Below are 17816 nucleotides of genomic sequence, written 5' to 3'. Positions count from 1 at the left end.
AACTCCTTTCATATCTTTCTGCTTTCCCAGGGTGACGCTGTACGCTGAGTTCCTTCCCATGAAGGCCAGAGCTAAGTGTATTTTGCTGATTGAGGTAAGGAGGGTGGTCTGGGTTTCCCAATAGTGTTCAGTCTCTGAGCAGGAGATTCTCGGGTGTCCTGAGCCACAGGATAAGGAAATGGGAGTTTGTCAGTTATGTCAATTTGAACATTTGTTTTTTGTTTTTTATTTTTTGGGGTTTTTTTTTTTTTTTTTTTTTGTTATACAGATAAATTCTTCAATTGACCAAAAAATTCAATCTCTTAAAAAAAAAATGGTGGCAGGCTGGTGGTATGTCATTCTTGGACTGGAAATGGCTTTTATCTGAGAGTTGCTGCCAAACAGCACAGCTAAGGGAACCAAAACTCCTGCCCCTTGTCCATATCATCACCCTCCACCCCATTTGTATCTGGACTCACCTGTGTCTTGTGTGAGCGGCCACCTCTGTAACCTAGAGGCTGCCTTAAAAGGCCCTTTGTCCAGCTAATCCCTCTCAAGCCTTCTTCCTGCCAGGATCTTGTGACCCATTTTCCTATCATGATCTGGAAGCTCTCAGGGCAAATATGTAACTGCCCAATGGTGCCATGCAGTGGGCAGTAGGGTTTATTTGTTCTTTCCGGACATTGATGTCCACAGTGATGTCTATGATGCCATTCTGTAGCCACCATGACCACATTGGCAATATTAATGACATTAACCCCACGGCCCAATCTACCACCCTGACTGCATCTACCCCTGACCAATAAGGATGGTAGTCAACTAGTCCACACTGGTATGGATGAACCAACTATTTAAATATTGAGATGTATCTGTGCCAGCAGATCCTGGTCACTGATTAGGCCTCATCACCTAACACCCTGTCCTCTCCTAGGACCCCCTAGAACTTCCCATGATCTAGCAACTAAAGAGTTAACTCCTGGCACAATCATGGTGTGTGTGTGTGTGTGTGTGTGTGTGTGTGTGTGTGTGTTGGGAGCAGGGCGTGTCTGGTACCCATTCTGGTTGGTCAGTCCTATATCAGTTTGTTAGACATTTTGACTATCACCCCTGGTTGTCAGCAACAGAAATGTGGTTAATTTAAGCAAAAGGGGATTTCGGAAGGCTCTTATGGGCTCCCAGAACTGATGCGGAAGTTGAAGGACCAGGTTTGTCAATGGGCAATAGTTGTAGGGTCCCAACAGGAATCAGCATACTCAAATTAGGATAATTTGAAGAAAGTTTGATAAAGGGACTATTTCTAAATAGCCCCAGGCCGGAAGTTCCAGTTGCCAGGCAAAGTCAGGAAGTAATTAGCAGTCCAGAGAGGGAGAGTTGTATGTCGAGAGCTATTGGACAGGACCTGGGACCTTCTGCTGAGAGATGCAGTGAGCCCATGAGCACACTGCTGAGAGGGAGCCAGTGGAGTAAATGCCCCAACCTCTCTTACCTCCCTCCCTCTCTCCCATTTCCTGTGGGGCTCCCCACTGGCTGCACCCAGTGGGAAGCCAGAAGACAGGAAGTCTATGGATGCAGTGCATTCAAAGAGCAAGGTGGGGAAGGATGGGGAGTGACTCGGAGAGGCACACAGAAGATATTCAGCCCTGCAGAGAAGAGGCAATTGGGACTAAGGATACTAGGGCCCCATTGGGCAAGAGAGATGGATGTCAGTAAACAAAAACCAATGTGTCCATCACCATATTGACCTCACACAAGGTGATATTGATCTCCTTAACCAGAGCTACCACATTGTACACTCCAGTGGGTACCATGCCAATATTATACCCTGTGGATGGCACCCTCAGGAGATGGACAACATGGTGGCCCTGGCCCAACTATATGGACCCCAAGAAAAGTGCTGGTCATTCTGACTTTGCAGACCCCAAGGACCCCTTACCCATATCGATAGTGTCATCTACAATGACACTGACATTGCTCATGCATTGACCATGCGGCTCCCATCACTGATCCCATTTTCCCATGCCAGGTCTTCTGGGCCATCGGGACAGTGTTCGAGGTCATCCTGGCTGTGTTTGTGATGCCCAGCCTGGGCTGGCGCTGGCTACTCATCCTCTCGGCTGTCCCCTTGCTCCTCTTTGCGGTCCTGTGTTTTGTAGGTATCCTTTAAGACATCTCAACCTTTGTCTCTTGGCCTCCTGCTGTTCACTGTATTTCGGTGGGGAGGGGGTGGAGGAGGACACCATCCTGTAAGGATTATTTTTCAGATTTTTGGGGGGGACTCTGACAGCAACACCAATTAGTAATAATAATAACAATGGCAGCAATCATAACTACATGAACCCATTCCAGGCACTGTGCTAAGCCCTTTGTCTGGATTATCTCACTTAATCCCCTCGACAACCCAAAAAGATGGGATCTATCATTATCCCCATTTTATGGATGAGGAAATGGAGGCACAGAGAGGTCAAGTAATTGCTCAAGGTCACACAACCAATATAATCAATGACAGAGCCAGTATTTGAAGCCAGGCCTCTGGAGCCAGAAGACCCACCCTTAAAGACTCCACACCCAGATGAGAGTATGTGGCTGCAACCCAGTGTTCTGTTCCACCCTAACCTGCCACACCTCTACCCACAGTGGCTGCCGGAGAGCGCAAGGTACGATGTGCTGTCCGGGAATCAGGAAAAGGCCATTGCCACATTAAAGAGGATAGCAACCGAAAACGGAGCCCCCATGCCGCTGGGGAAACTGATCATCTCCAGACAGGTCCGTGCCTGGCCCACTGTCTGTGGTGTGTGTGTTCGTGCACCTGCGTGGGAGCGTGTACGAGGGTGGGTGTGGTAAATCCTGAGGCACACAAAAAGAGCAGAAGCAGACCAATTCTCCAAAAGCCGGTTTTCCTGAATTAACTTGGTAATGTATCTTTTTACCAAAAACATGTTTCAAGGAGCATTCTTTTTGAATATATGTAGTAAATAGGAGTATATTTTTCCTATGTACATATTAATATATTTATTTCCTCAATATATTCTCTCTATAAATATATTAATGAATCTATTTCTAAATATATTAATGAGCCTATTTCAAAATATATTCAACAAATGCAAACATTCTCAAATATATTCAATAAACATATTTAATGAGTATTGTTTTTTCATTCAAGAATATATTAAAATATATATTTTTATTCACAAAAACAATATTCACAGGTAGACTAAACCACCTATGGCCCATAATCCTTTTTTAAGCATTTAGCATGTTTAAATAAGCAAGCATTTCTCAAACTAAGGAAAATATATTTGTTAAATATATCTAAGAAGAATATAATCACCGTCATAGAATATACTCTTTTTTTAAAAGATTTTATTTATTTATTTATTTCATTATTATTTTTAAAAGATTTTATTTATTTATTTGACAGAGAGAGAGATAGTGAGAGCAGGAACACAAGCTGGGGGAGTGGGAGAGGGAGAAGCAGGCTTCCAGCCGAGCAGGGAGCCCAGCGCGGGGCCCGATCCCAGGACCCTGGGATCATGCCCTGAGCCGAAGGCAGCCGCTTAACGACTGAGCCACCCAGGCACCCCTCATAGAATATACTCTTAAAAAGAACATTGTAGAGTGGTTCAGTCTGTTAAGTGTCTGTTTTGAGCTCAGCTCAGTGGGGAGCCTGCTTCTCCCTCTCCCCCTCTCTCACCACCCTTCCCCCTGCTCATGCTCTCTCTCTCTCAAATAAATAAATAAAATCTTAAAAAAAAAAAAGAACATTGTAGAGCAAAGATTTGATAAATTAGCAAATTATATGAAATTGGCAAGTGGGTCGTTTAACTAATCAATCTTTCAGCACATTGGCTTCTGGTGAATTGATTTTCAGCACATTAATTTTTGTGATCTTGACCTAGAGCTGGCTTAGTCTGGGCATGAAATGGTTAGACAGGCCTTGGACTGACTGACTGCTCCCCGGGTCTATGGGACTACCTGAGAGTCCTCAGGGCATGGAGTCTGCTTCCTGGCTCCAGGATTTCAGGCTGGGGTTGGGGGTTGCAGAACGTCTCCATCCTTGGGGAATCAAGACTGTAGACATTGCTGGGTCCTGGCTGGAGGGCCTCACTGGGCTGGGGGACTTTGTGCTGTGGGATTGAGTCCTGGGTTCTTGGATCCTGAGCGTGTAGCCCACCAGCAACCTCCCTCCCAGCCGTGGGTGTCCACCCAATGCCAGCACTGCTGGAGGAGTGGAGAGCAAAGAGCATGTCCTTGTCTTGTAACAGGAAGACCGAGGCAGAATGAGGGACCTTTTCACGCCCCATTTTAGATGGACAACCTTGTTGCTGTGGTTTATATGGTAAGAGCTGTTTCTTGACACTTTGATCCCCTTCACCTGTGCCCTGTTTTGGGTTCTGTTTTTATGCGATGCACAGAGAACTCTTTGATCGTAGGCAACAGCTACAAAGTTCAGTGGTTTGAGCATCACTTTCCTGATCTCTGCCTTTTCCAGATATCACCTGTACTATTATTTTCTTAGTCTTTTTCTTTAATTGAACTCACTTCTGACTTACATAAGTGTCCTTTTTTAAAGTAAGTTTTTAATTTTATTTCCAATATCGTTAACATCCATGTTATATTAGTTTCAGGTATACAATATAGTGATTCAGAGAGTTTATACATTACTTAGTGCTCATCATGATAAGTGTGCTCTTAATCCCCATCACCTATTTCATCCATCCCCTCACCCACCTCCCCTCTGGTAACCATCAGTTTGTTCTCTCTAGTTAAGAGTCTGTTTTTTGGTTTGTCTCTTTTTCTTTTCCTTTGTTTGTTTTGTTTCTTAAATTCCACATATGAGTGAAATCATATGGTATTTGTCTTTCTCTGACTGACTTATTTCACTTAGCATTATATTCTCTAGCTCCATCCATGTTATTACAAATGGCAAGATTTCATTCTTTTTATGGCAGAATAATATTCCGTTGTCTGTATATGTGTGTGTATATAAATGTGTGTGTGTGTGTGTGTGTGTGTGTGTGTATCGCATCTTCTTTTCCATTCATCTATCGATGGACATGGGCTGCTTCCATAATTTGGCTATTGTAAATAATGCTGCAATAAACATAGGGGTGCAAATATCCTTTTGAATTAGTGTTTTTGTATTTTTTGGGTAAATACCCAGTAATGCAATTACTGGATCATAGGGTAGTTCTATTTTTAATTTTTTGAGGAACCTCCATACTCTTTTCCAGAGTGGCTATACCAGTTTGCATTCCCACCATTAGTGCACAAGCGTTCAGATAAATGTCTTTTAAGAGGGAATTTTATATGTCTGCTTTAAAGAAAAAAACCTTAATTGCAGGCCATATATTTTCAAGAGATATACAGTAAAAAGTAGCTAGATTGATGATTTGCCAAGTCACTGAGCTGCTGTATTTAATAGAGAGACACAGACAGAGGGTAGGTGTTAAGGACTCATTCATTAGCAAGTAAGTGAAACTAGGAAATCATCAAAATACAATTGACTTTGAACAATGCAGAAAGGGGGTTAAAGGCACAGACCCCTGAGCAGTTGGAAATCTTTTGACTCCCCCAAAACTTAACCAATAGCCTCCTATTGACCAGAAGCCTTACTGGTAACATAAACAGTCAATGAACACATATTTTGTATGTTCTATGTATTATATATTATATCTTAAAGTAGGCTAGAGAAAAAGAAAATGTTATTAAAATCTTCTGGAAGAGAAAATGCACTTACAGTAGTGTACTGTATTTATTGAAAAAAAGCTCTTTACAAGTGGCCCCGTGCAGTTCAAACCCGTGCTGTCCAAGGGTCAACTGTAATTGAAAGGAAATGTAAAATGGATTTTTGTCACAATGAGATTCAATATGCATGCTCCATCAAGTCCCCTTCTTGGCCAATATTGCCTTGGATACCACCAGTGGCATGGGGCCTACCTGATTTGGGGAACCACTAATTTGGTCAATACAGGCATCCTTAGAACTTTCAGTCCTGATCCTGGTCTATTTTCCTTAAATAACAGCCACTGGCAATGTCTGGATGTGGGCAGGATGGAAGGCAGGGATTTGTACAGAATAATTACCTGAAAATCCACAACTAGTTAAATCTCAGCTATTCTTTGAACTCTCTTTCTACCAAATCATGTATACAGCATGAACAGTGTGCAGAAGGGGCCTGGCTAACACTTTGCATTCTGGTTTAACCAGTTCTCACTTTTCCCATGCACCTTTGAGTAGAGGTGCTAATTAGCAGGGGATTGTCCTGAAAAGTGGTCAGTTGCAGGGAAGTGGAGGGGAAAGCTTTGATAATATACAGCACTGGGCTCTAGCTCTGTCTCTGCATTCCTAAGAGCTGAACCAGGCATTTATTAAACACCTGCTGTGTGCCCAACACAAGTGTGGAATCTGTAGGATTTTTTTTTTTAATGTTTTATTTATTTATTCATGAGAGTCAGAGAGGCAAAGGCAGAGGGAGAAGCAGGCTCCCCGCCTAGCAGGGAGCCCAATGTGGGACTCGATCCCAGGACCCCGGGATCATGACCTGAGCTGAAGGCAGACGCTTAACCATCTGAGCCACCCAGGAGCCCATGGAATCTGTAGGATTTTTAAAAAGGGAGTGGAGGTGGGAGTTTAAGGTATCTATCTTTGCATGCAGGTGATTCAGTTGGGCCAAATACTGAAGCAATTAATTGGAGACTAATTTTTGTGCACTATAGAAATTGCTAAATTTGCTAACACATATTGCAACCCAAGGAAATTACTCACTGTGGTCTGATTATGACAGTTCCCACGTAACTGTACTATAGGATGATAATGTTCTGGTCCTACAGACTTGAGTGTTCTAGTTCCTGGGACAATTGTGAATTAATTAACTATTTCATTCTGATGTGAAATTTTAGGGAAGTCTGCAGAATCCACACTTGTACAGGGTACACAGTGGGTGTTTAATAAATGCTTGGTGAGTTGATTCAGCTCCCAGGAGTTCAAGGGCAGAGCTGGAGTCCAGTGCTCTTTATTATCAAAGCTTTCCCCTCCTCTTCTCTCTTCACGTTGACTGACTTGGCCCAGAAGCCCTGATCAATGTCACCCATGACTGTGTTCTTCCAAATTTTGGTCCCCCAAACTTGTTTTCCCTATTGCCAGTTGAATAAACAACCTTGGGTGTTCTCTGCGATATAATACAGTTCTTGGTCTTTCAAAGGACAAAAGATCACGTCCCTTTATCACATCACTATGCTTTGTACCTGCCATTTTCCTGCTCAAGGGGCCCAGGAAAGCCCCCAAAGGTCCAGTGTCACCCATGCCCAAAGACTGGTCCTCGCTGTTATAGATGCAAGTCCTTCCTGAGGGGATGGGGAAAGGGGACTTGCATTTCTCCCATCATTTCTTTACCTCTTCTTTCTTCCTTTCTGGCAGGTTTTCCAATGCGTTTTCTTACTATGGATTAGTTCTGCTCACCACTGAGCTCTTTCAGGCAGGAGATGTCTGCAGCAGTGAGTATCAAACTACCCTACTCCCACCCTACATAGTCACACACGCATGCCCACCCCAGGTTCCACCTCTCCTGAGCCTGGCTGTGCACAAATACCGGTGACGTTACCCCGCAGACTCCTGGGAGAAAGTCTCTGCCAAATGAGCATAGAAGACCTGGACTGTGGTCTCCAAGATACTCTGTAGAAAGCCAAATAATCTTGTCATGATAAAAGTGACATTACAGCAGAGTCATATCTTATGTCACTTAAAGGGCTCGGTGAAGTACAGCACTCAGTTTGATGGCCATGACCCTATGCAGCAATTCTCATGTGCATATGAGGTCTGAGAACCAGGCTGGATCTCAACCCTGGCCACACAACAGAATCACCCGGAGGAGCTTTTATTTTTTTTATTTTGAAAGATTTTATTTACTTATTTATTAATTTGAGAGAGCATGCCCACATGCGAGAGAGAGCATGAGCAGGGGAGAGGGGCAGAGGGAGAGGGAGAAGCAGACTCCCCGCTGAGCAGGGAGCCCCATGTGGGGCTTGATCCCAGGAATCCAGGATCACGACCTGAGCCGAAGGCAGATTCAATTGTGCAGCTAGAGGTGGGAGCCGCTGGACAGAAGGAACAAAATAGAAAGCAAAGTGTATATGCAGATGTCTGGGCTTTCAAACCATTCTATCTTTAAGAATAGGTTCCTAGCATTGAACCCTGGGTGGAGGATAAAGGGATCAAGTTCTTGCTTGTCTGCGGGATTTGCCCAGTTATCTTTTTCATACTAAGCCTCTATAATCTTAGTTAATAGTTTGGTTTATTGGTATAAGGATTTAATGAGTTGGTGGCTTAGCCGCATATTTGGGGTTTGGTATTGAGAGAGTATAAATTGCATGTCCCTAACAGTGGACGCACTGAAGCAAAGCAGAGGATCCAGGGGAGTGTTGCAAAGCAGGGATTGGCAAACTTTTTCTATAAAGGGCCAGATAGTCAATATTTTAGGCTTTGTGGGACATACACCTCTGCCGTTGGAGGAGGAAAATAGCTGTGGACAATAGGTTAATGAACGAACACTGCTTGTGTTCTAATAAAACCTTATTCGTGAATGCTAATTTGGATGGCATATCATTTCTATGTCATGAAGTGTTATTCCTCTTTGATTTTTAAAAATCATTTTAAAATGTAAAAACCACTCTTAGCATGCAAGCCAGGCAGAAACAGGCAGGAGACCAGCTATGACTTGGCAGGTGATATTTTGCCAACTCCTGTTTAAAGCTCTCTCTTATACCTGGGTAGGAAAGTGATACTGTGCAACAAGCTCATAGCTGGAAATCAGGGAGCCTGGGTTCTAGCACCAAGTAGTTGTGTGACCTTGGGCAAGTCATTCATTCGGTATTTTCTATATGCCAGGTACTGATCTAGGTGTTAGGATACATCACTGGATACAAACTACAAATATCCCTACCCTGTATGCTCATATTTTGGTGGGGAGAGAAAAAAAGAGAGAGAATAGCATAAGTAAGTAAATAACACAGCGTGTTGGAAGGTGATAGGTGTGTCAAAGAAAAAAATTTAAAGAAAAGGCAAAATCATGCCTCCCCTACCAATATACAGTGAACATATATCAAAGATTTTATTTTATTTAACTCATCAATTAATGAATGAACCAGTTAAGAACTGTGAAAAGTCTGAGGACTTACCTCTTTGTAAGCTAGCAAGTTAGCCTTCCACAGCTTCCACAGATGCCTGCAAAAGACACAACACTCCTGGATCAGAGACAAAGGACTTTGTTACTCACAGTAATAGCAGTAGCTGAAGTATCAGCATTTCCTTACAACATAAGGAGCTCCCATTCCCACAGGGTAATATGAAGAAGGGGGGCCACAGCTGCAAAGGAGTGGGTTATGTTACAAAAGGGGATCTCTGAGCTTAGGGCACCTAGCTCTCTTATCCTGGATGGTAAAGACAGAAAGCTGGTAAAGCCTGCCCTTGTCCTGCAGGGAGACATTATGCCATTGAAGCCCATAAGCAAACCTGCCCCTTGCTCCAAAGTTGGACACTTCCTGTCAAAGTTGTTGGTTAAACAAAGGTCCTTGAAAAGATAGTTTAGAACAAAGATAGTCAGTGTCTTTGCTTATAAAACATGCAGAAATGTGAGCAACCCATGGAGAATTGTTTACTAACGCCAGCAAGGGTTTACATCTGGTTCAAAGGAGAATTCAAAAATACATGTATATAGGCAATCAGAAATGCTGAAAAGGCTTTACAATTAGAGGCACAACTTGTCAATATGCATAAGGCAGTAATCAATTGCATCACCAGACACAATTTGCATTTTGATAGATAAGAATCATTTGCATTAATATCAATATTCTATAATGTGCATAGCTCACAGATAATGAAAGGTGATACAACTTGTAAGCGTGCACTAGACAAAACATTTTGCCCATTTCAAAGTCTTTCATGCTATTTCTTAACAAAGGTATGGGAAAACAAGATAGCCAAGCAGGATAAGGGAGGTTAGGAATGGGTGGCAGAGCAAGGGGCAGTGGGTCGGTTGAAGTTTTAAATGGGGTGGTCAGAATGGCCTCCATGAGGTGAGATTTAAAGAAAGACATAAAGGAGGTGAGGAAATTAGTCATAGGGATATATAAAGAGCAATTCAGGAAGAGGCAGCAGCCAGTGCAAAGGTCCTGAGGCAGGAGTGTTGAAGGAACAGCAAGAAAACCAGTGTAGCTGGAGTATAGTGAACAGAGCAAGGGCGAGAGACAGAAGGTGGGATCAAGGAAGTAATGGGGGCCAGATAATATAGGTGGGGACCATAGAGGCCACCCTGGAGTATGCCACCTGGAGTCTGTCTGCCACAAAAATACCTAGTATGTGCCAATTCTGGGCTAAGCACATTCATACGCACAGCCTGATTTCATTCTCCCAACCACCTTGCCCAGCGGTTTTATTAGCTCCAGTTTTATGAAGAAACTGAGGCTCAGAAAGATAAAGCTGTAGCCCTGCTGGTTGGGATTTGAACCTGAGTCTGTCTGACTCCCGGGCCTGGGCCCTTTCCACGGTATCCCAGCTGAAGCATACCCAGGGAAGGAGGTGTGGGAGCAGGAGGGTGTGATTCAAGGTTCTAGGCACGGCTCTTCTTTCTCCTGTCTCCCACCTCCCAGTCTCTAGCCAGAAGAAGGCAGTAGAAGCAAAATGCAGCCTGGCCTGTGAGTACCTGAGTGAGGAGGATTACATGGACCTGCTGTGGACTACGCTCTCTGAGTTCCCAGGTGAGGAACCTGTGTGAGGTGGGGCTGGGGCAGGGAAGCCTGTGAATGTAGCAGCTGCTCATCTGGTGGTTCCACCTGGTGCTGCCTGGAAGTAAATCCCCTTTCTAGGGGAGCTGGAGGTTCTTTTTTCAACCCTTAGCTACAAGTTGACAAGAACTGTGAAGGCTACTCTACTTGAAGGCTCACAGATTAGGCTGCCCATTGTAACGCTCACTGGCAGAAGACATGAGACTCCTGGGTCAAAGACAAAGACTATTTATTACCCATGGCACAGCAAGCAACATGTTCCACACTGGCCCCCAGAGCCCCCCAGTGGAATTCGATAGCAACATGAATAGTATATTAGTGTCAGCTCCCCTTGCTCCCAAATCTCACAAGGATGATGACAAAGGGTCCAGGTGGATGTTACACATGCAATGAGGTAGTGGGTACACCTGTTGTGCTCTAACTCTGGTCCTTTGATAAGAACCCCTCACCCAAATGCATACACATGCTGATAATGGATGATGGTTGCTGCTTGAGGAATTACCTGAGTGTTCCCTTCCATGTACCTGATTGATCTACTACTCCCTATATTCTTGACCCTGTATTCCGCAGTTTTCCTTGACTTCCCAGTATCTTCCTCAATCCCTTTTTCACTTTGCTTACCTGAGGAATCCCAGGCTTAGGGAACTCAAATCTTCTGTAATGGGTTGCCAGAAACCTGCCCAGTTTTGCTCCAGAGAGAGAGACATCACCTTTATTACATTGGACAGTAAACAGACCTGCCCTTGACTCTGGAAGGGGACAATATCTCTATCTTCCAAGGCTATTGACTATCCAAATTAAATGATAGCCTGGAACAAAGGGCAGCTAGTGCCTCCGCATGCAAGAAATACAAGAGACCCATGGAGAATTGTCCCCCATCAGCACTCACACTGGAAGGGTCAGTGGGTGTCAAAAAATCCAAACCTGCTCATAAAGTGAAGGTCATCTATCTTTTCCTTTTAAAAAAACTAATAATTATTACAACAACAATAGTATCTGGTATTTATTGAGTGCTTACCATATGGATATCTGGCTCTAGGCTAAGTGTTTTATAGATATGTCTCATTTAGTCTTGAGAAGTAGCATAATTATCTCCCATTTTATAACTGAAGAAACTAAGGCTTAGAGAGGTGTAGCAAAAACTGTTCCTAAACTTGCAGATGCGAGTATCTGCATCTTTGTGTCTGAGGGCTCTCTCAAGAGGGCTGGAAAGCCTCAGGATCTAAAAGCAAGCAAGGTGGCCGGAAGTTCCAGGGAGTTAACATCTGGGAGCTGCTTTCTAATGATAACTGCAAGAGTTGGTGGTATATAAATACCCTAGCTTCCTCGCCCATCAGGCAGGAGAATTCTAAGATGCATGTTCCACACTGGCTCCCAGAGCCCCCCAGTGGAATTCGATAGCAACTGCCCACAATGGTAACCTGCTTGACAGGCACTCTTGTCTTCCCTTCCCTATCTTACTTTCCCAGCCTCCCACTGGTGTTTCTTTGGGTTACCTCTCAAGTAAACACTTGTACTTGGACCCTTGTCCCAGGGTCTGCTTCTAGGAAAGCTCAGCTAAAACACTGAGTGTCCTACACATGGCAGAGCTGAGAACTGAGGTCCCACCCCGGAGCCCAGAGTCTTCACTCCTATACTACCCTGTCTATCTTTCTTCTAAAACCCTTCCCCATAGGGGCGCCTGGGTGGCTCAGTCATTAAGCGTCTGCCTTCAGCTCAGGTCATGATCCCAGGGTCCTGGGATCGAGCCCCACATCGAGCCCCACATCGAGCCCCACATCGGGCTCCATGCTCCGCAGGAAGCCTGCTTCTCCCTCTCTCACTCCCACTGCTTGTGTTCCCTCTCTCACTGTGTCTGTCTCTGTCAAATAAATAAATAAAATCTTTAAAATAAATAAATAAATAAATAAATAAATAAAACCCTTCCCCATAGAGCTCAGAGGGTAAGACTAGGGACTTGGAGTTAGATACCACATTGCCAATAACCATTTCCATGACTTTTCCATGATTTCCATGATTTTACCTTTCTGAAACTCAGATAATTCTTATTTATTACATTTATGATTTGTTGTTTCTGTTCACTGACACATCCCAAGGCTCCTAGAACAGTTCCTGACCACAGCAGGCACTTAATTTTTTGATTGAATGAGTGTGGGAAATGCAGGTGTTGATAGCATTTATTTTAGGGAGTTGTTTTGATGATTAAGCAAGATAATAGATGTAAAGTGCTGAGCCTAGATTTAATAATTATTATTAATATTATTAATAATAAGCACCATGCTATACTGTCTCTACTGAAGTAGGGAGTCTTATTTTTATTGAGTCCCATTTTACAGATGAAGTAACTGAGGCTCAGAAAAGGCAAGGGACAAACCCAAGACCATATGGCAAGTTAGAGGCAGAAGGAGGCCTTAGAACCCGGGTGGTTCTGACTCCCATCCCGAGTGTCCATTGCCTGGATTCAATGAATACCACATCCCTTGGTGGCTATTTAGTTATCCATTGCTGTGTAACAAATTATCCCATATTTTAGTGGCTTCAAACAACATATTTATTACTCACAGTTTCTGTGGGTCAGGAAGCTGGGAGTGGCCTACCTGGGTCCTCTGCTTCAGCTTATCTGACAAGACCGCAATGGCGGTGTTAGCCCAGCATCTGCAATCACATCTGAAAGTTCAGCTGGGACAGGGCCTGTTTCCATGCTCACTCACGTGGTCGTTGGCAAGATCCAATGCCTCCAGGGCTGTTGGACCGAGGGCCTCAGTTCCTCACTGGTTATTGGCCAGAGGCCACTTTTAGGCCAGCGCCCAAGAAGAGTCAGGGGGAGAGAAAATACCAGCAAAGCAGAAGCCACCTTCTTTTATAACTTCATCTCAGGAGTGACATCCCAATGCTTTTCTGTATTCTAGTCATGAGAAGCGACTCACTAGGTCAGGTGCACTCTCAGGGGCAGGGAATTATATGGGGTGTGAATACCAGGAGGCGGGGGGCATTGGGAGCCATATTGGAAGCCTCCTGCCATGGTGCCCCTGCTCTCCCCCAGGTGTCCTTGTGACTCTATGGATTATTGATCGCCTGGGCCGCAAGAAGACCATGGCCCTGTGCTTCATCATCTTCTCCCTCTGCAGCCTCCTGCTGTTCATTTGTGTTGGAAGGTGGGTCTTGAAACCAGCTCTCTCTGACCAGCAGGTTCACTTCTCAGGTCATGGTCAGTGTCTCTTTGGGCCTCTAAGCTGTGGGCTATATTCCTGGTGGTCATCTGAGAGATTCCCCCCCTCCCTGCCTTCCCCGGTCCCTCGCTAGGACTGAGACTCTTGACCACAAGATCAGACTCAATTTGGGGCCTCTGATGGGGGTAGGGCTGGGAGGGCACTTTGGTCCAGGTTTTGCCCCAACTGTCACATTTAGACTTTTGACATTGTCTCCCAGAGAGATTGCACATACAACTGTTTATGTATGCGTTAAAAGCATTCCTTTGTTCAATGGAAATATTTCAAGGGCCTGTTGTATAATCCCTTTTTTGGCACTTCTCCATTTTTCCATCTATCAAGAGCCTCAAAATATGGAAGAGGCTTATGCCTCTCTTGACCTCGGAGAGGCCCCAGACCAAAGCTGGTGAGGAATATGTGGAAGGCCTGGAGAGGTAGCTTAGACCCTGACATGTTGGTGTTCTTAGGCATTTTGGGGAACAATGGAACAGAGGGTCAGGGACCAGGATTACCTTAAAAATACTGCATAGAAGTTTACTTTCACTGGCTCAGCTGGCTCCTGACTCTACCAGGCCTCGTCTGGGTTTTCAATGATTTATATCACTTCTCTCTGACCTTGCCCCCCTCAACCTGGGCACAGCAGATGTTTGCAGCTCTTAGCCTGGAACTTTGGAGAATGATAAACTTATAAAGGCAGGCCTTTAGAGAAGGCAGCAGGATTGTGTGCCTGTGTGGATATGTTGGGTGGGGGTGGGCTGAGCCAATTTCTAGGGTATAAATTCTGCCTGGGCAGATAGGACTTTGCTGAAACAAGCTGACAGAAAAAAAAAAAAAACCTGCTCATCTTCTTTTTTATTTCTCTCCCTAGAAACATGCTCACTCTGTTACTCTTCATTGCAAGAGCATTTATTTCTGGAGGCTTCCAGGCAGCCTATGTTTACACACCTGAGGTAGGCAGGGGGCGGTCTGTGAGCAGCGGGGAAGGGGAGGGAGGGAGCTCTGCTTCCAGAAACACTCAGCCTGGGATCCTCAGAATGGGATTTGTCCGTGGGTCTGTCTGAGTAGTGACTGTGAGACTCTTCATTATTGCAGGCTATCTTTCGATCATTTTTTTTCTGCTTATGAAAGCTGATGTTCAATGTAAAAGTTGCAAATGGTATCGAACTGCATAAAACCAAAATTTAAGGGCCCCATGTTCCCCCTTCCTAGATACCACCTTTTTTTAATAATTCAGTTTTTTTCTAGGCACATACTAATTTATGTTAGTGCATGTACCAAACTGGGGAAGTGAGCAACTGGGAAGAGTTTTAATAAAGAAACTAATTACAATGGTGTGGAACAAGGCTTAGGGAAACATGAAAGCAATAAAGTGCCCCAGAGCTTGCAATGGGGTGGAGGTGGTTGGGACACTGCTGCCACCCGAGGCCAGTGGGGTGAGGAGAGGGGAGTGTTCCAGAGTCCCAGGGGAGAGAATGAGGTGGGGAATTCTGGAGACGAAGATTGAAGACAATGAGCACAGGACATATGGATCTACTTTGTTCTTTTCCATACTTGCTCTACTCTACTGTACTATATAGTATAAAGTATATACTATATATAGTGTATCCTATATATAATATACTAATATATACTACCTATTATATACTATACTATATAGTATATATATATACTATATATATTATATACTATCCCTTTACTATATTGTATACAACTATATATTATATACTCTATTATACTCTATACTATATATACTATGTATATTATATACTATACTTCACTATGCAGTATATATACTTTATATTGTATACTGTATTATACTATATGGTATATATATGCATATATATGATATATTTTACTATACTATGTAGTATAGTGTGGGCAAATCATAATTTTATAACAATTCTCCTACTAACAGAAATTTGGATTGTTTTCCAAGTTTTCACTATTACAAACGATGCCGAGGTAAACAGCTTTATACAGTCATGTACATGTGTGTGAGTCCCATAGAATAAATGTCAAGATGTGGAATTGCTGAGTTAAAGCCTATAAACATTACAAATATTGAGTGGACTTGAGAGCTCACCCCCTAAAATGTGGCACAAATTTACACTCCACACAATAGCGCCCGAGCATGTCCAATTTCCCACACTCAGGGATTATGGGTTATTTATTTTAGACCTATTGTATTTTATTTCATTTTATTTTAGATTGGAGCAAAGGGAGGAGGAGAATATTATGTACCAGATGCTGTGCCAGGGGAAGGAGGGTGTCTAGATTAGCCCTCCTTCCCACAGCACTCCAGAGTCCTCACTCTGAGTCATCATCTTGAACCCAGCTCCCTCCACCCCACCTCAGGCCTAACACCAATCCTGCCTCCTCCAAGAAGCCCTCCCAGATCTTCCCCTCCCCTGACTTCCTTTCGCTGGTCAGTGTCTGTGCCCCTCTTTTAATACAATGTCTACCAATCTGTATTAAATTGTAAACTGTGGAATATCCATTGTGGAATACAATTACAGCAGTTAAAAAGAATGAAATAGATGTCTATATATCCATAGGATTTTAAGACATAGTGCTGAATGGATAAAGCAAGTTTCAGACTGGTCAGTATGATATGACACCATTTATATTTTTAAAACAATGCTATATATTTTGTTTACACATATTTTTAACGCATCTGGGTGGATACATTCCAAACTTCATAACAGTGGGGACCTCTGGGGAATATTTCCTGGGAGAGGTTGTGGATCAAAGGGAGTTCAGGTGTTTTAATTTCTGATAAGGAGAATATATTTATATATTGCTTGTGTCATTGGGTGAATTAAAATATCATATGTAAATGCATATGGTATGCACTCAAAGTATATGTTGAGTGAATAAATAAATGAATGAATGCAGATGTATATACAGTCATAGAAAGATCTGGAAGGATATACATGGAAATTGACAATGGTTATCTCTGAGTGTTAGGATCAGGCATGAGCTTTGCTTTTCCCTGTATGTTCTTTATTCTTCTCGAGCTTCTGCACTGAGCATTGTAGTTGTTAGCGGCGTGCTAACTGCTATACAAATAACTCCCCAAATGGAATGTATCGACACAACAGAAGTTTCTCACTAATGAAACAGTCCAAATGGGTGTGCTTTCACTTCTGCGGTGATTCGGGGACCCAAGCTCCTTGCATCTTGCAAATTCCTCATCCAGTAATTGTTAACCAAGGGTGATTTTGCCAGCACCCCCCCCCCCCGCCCCGGGGACATTTTCAATGCCTGTGGATATTTTGGGTTGTCACAACTCAGGGAGGGCAGTGCAGAAGGTGCTGCTGGCATCTAGTGGGCAGAGGTCAGGGATGCTGCTGAACGTCCTACCATGCACAGGACAGCCCCCACCATGAGGAAGGACCCATCCCCAAATGTCCGGAGTGCCAAGGTTGAGAAATCCTGCCCCAGGGCCTTGGAGTCCTCGGAGTCCTCCTTCCAGCCAGTGGACTGGGGAAGGGAGTGGAGAAGACATGCCTACTTCTTAATTGCCTTGGCCTGGAAGATGCACAGTGACTTCTCGCTTTGCCCAAGGGAGAGCTAGGCACGGGAGCCACTCCTGGGTACCAACTGAGAAACCGTGTAAACATTTCCACCTCTGTCTTTATGAAATGCTTTGAAGAGCTGTGACCAGTGCTTCAAGGTGAATGAGTGAAAAGTGGCAGGTGGAACAGGGTCTGGATCCTAAATGTGTACCAATTCCTGGTGGAGTATTTGGGGGACCACCCCGGGCAGGGAGGACCCCCTTATTGGGTTCCCACCCACAGCTTGGCCTCTTGCCTTCTTTCTCAGTTGAACTTCCTACCCCCTTTGAGAT

General features: G+C 44.0%; 1 protein-coding gene across 2 annotated transcripts in view; it reads left to right on the top strand.

The window, feature by feature from the left end:
* SVOP (SV2 related protein) overlaps positions 1 to 17816 on the top strand; it is a 68022-nt gene that overhangs the window by 46911 nt on the left and 3295 nt on the right. Inside the window, exons 7-14 of one of the 2 annotated variants that reach the window (XM_032397977.1) lie at positions 31 to 94; positions 2003 to 2128; positions 2614 to 2742; positions 4242 to 4315; positions 7396 to 7472; positions 10623 to 10730; positions 13801 to 13912; positions 14835 to 14916. In XM_032397977.1, the coding sequence (XP_032253868.1) occupies positions 31 to 94; positions 2003 to 2128; positions 2614 to 2742; positions 4242 to 4315; positions 7396 to 7472; positions 10623 to 10730; positions 13801 to 13912; positions 14835 to 14916 (772 nt within the window). The remainder of the gene's footprint in view (positions 1 to 30; positions 95 to 2002; positions 2129 to 2613; positions 2743 to 4241; positions 4316 to 7395; positions 7473 to 10622; positions 10731 to 13800; positions 13913 to 14834; positions 14917 to 17816) is intronic. The other variant, XM_032397978.1, reaches the window with a different exon arrangement.

Source organism: Phoca vitulina, unplaced genomic scaffold (genome assembly GCF_004348235.1).
Source record: "Phoca vitulina isolate PV1807 unplaced genomic scaffold, GSC_HSeal_1.0 scaffold108, whole genome shotgun sequence".
Classification (NCBI taxonomy): domain Eukaryota; kingdom Metazoa; phylum Chordata; class Mammalia; order Carnivora; family Phocidae; genus Phoca; species Phoca vitulina.
This window is presented reverse-complemented; position numbering and strand designations above follow the sequence as displayed.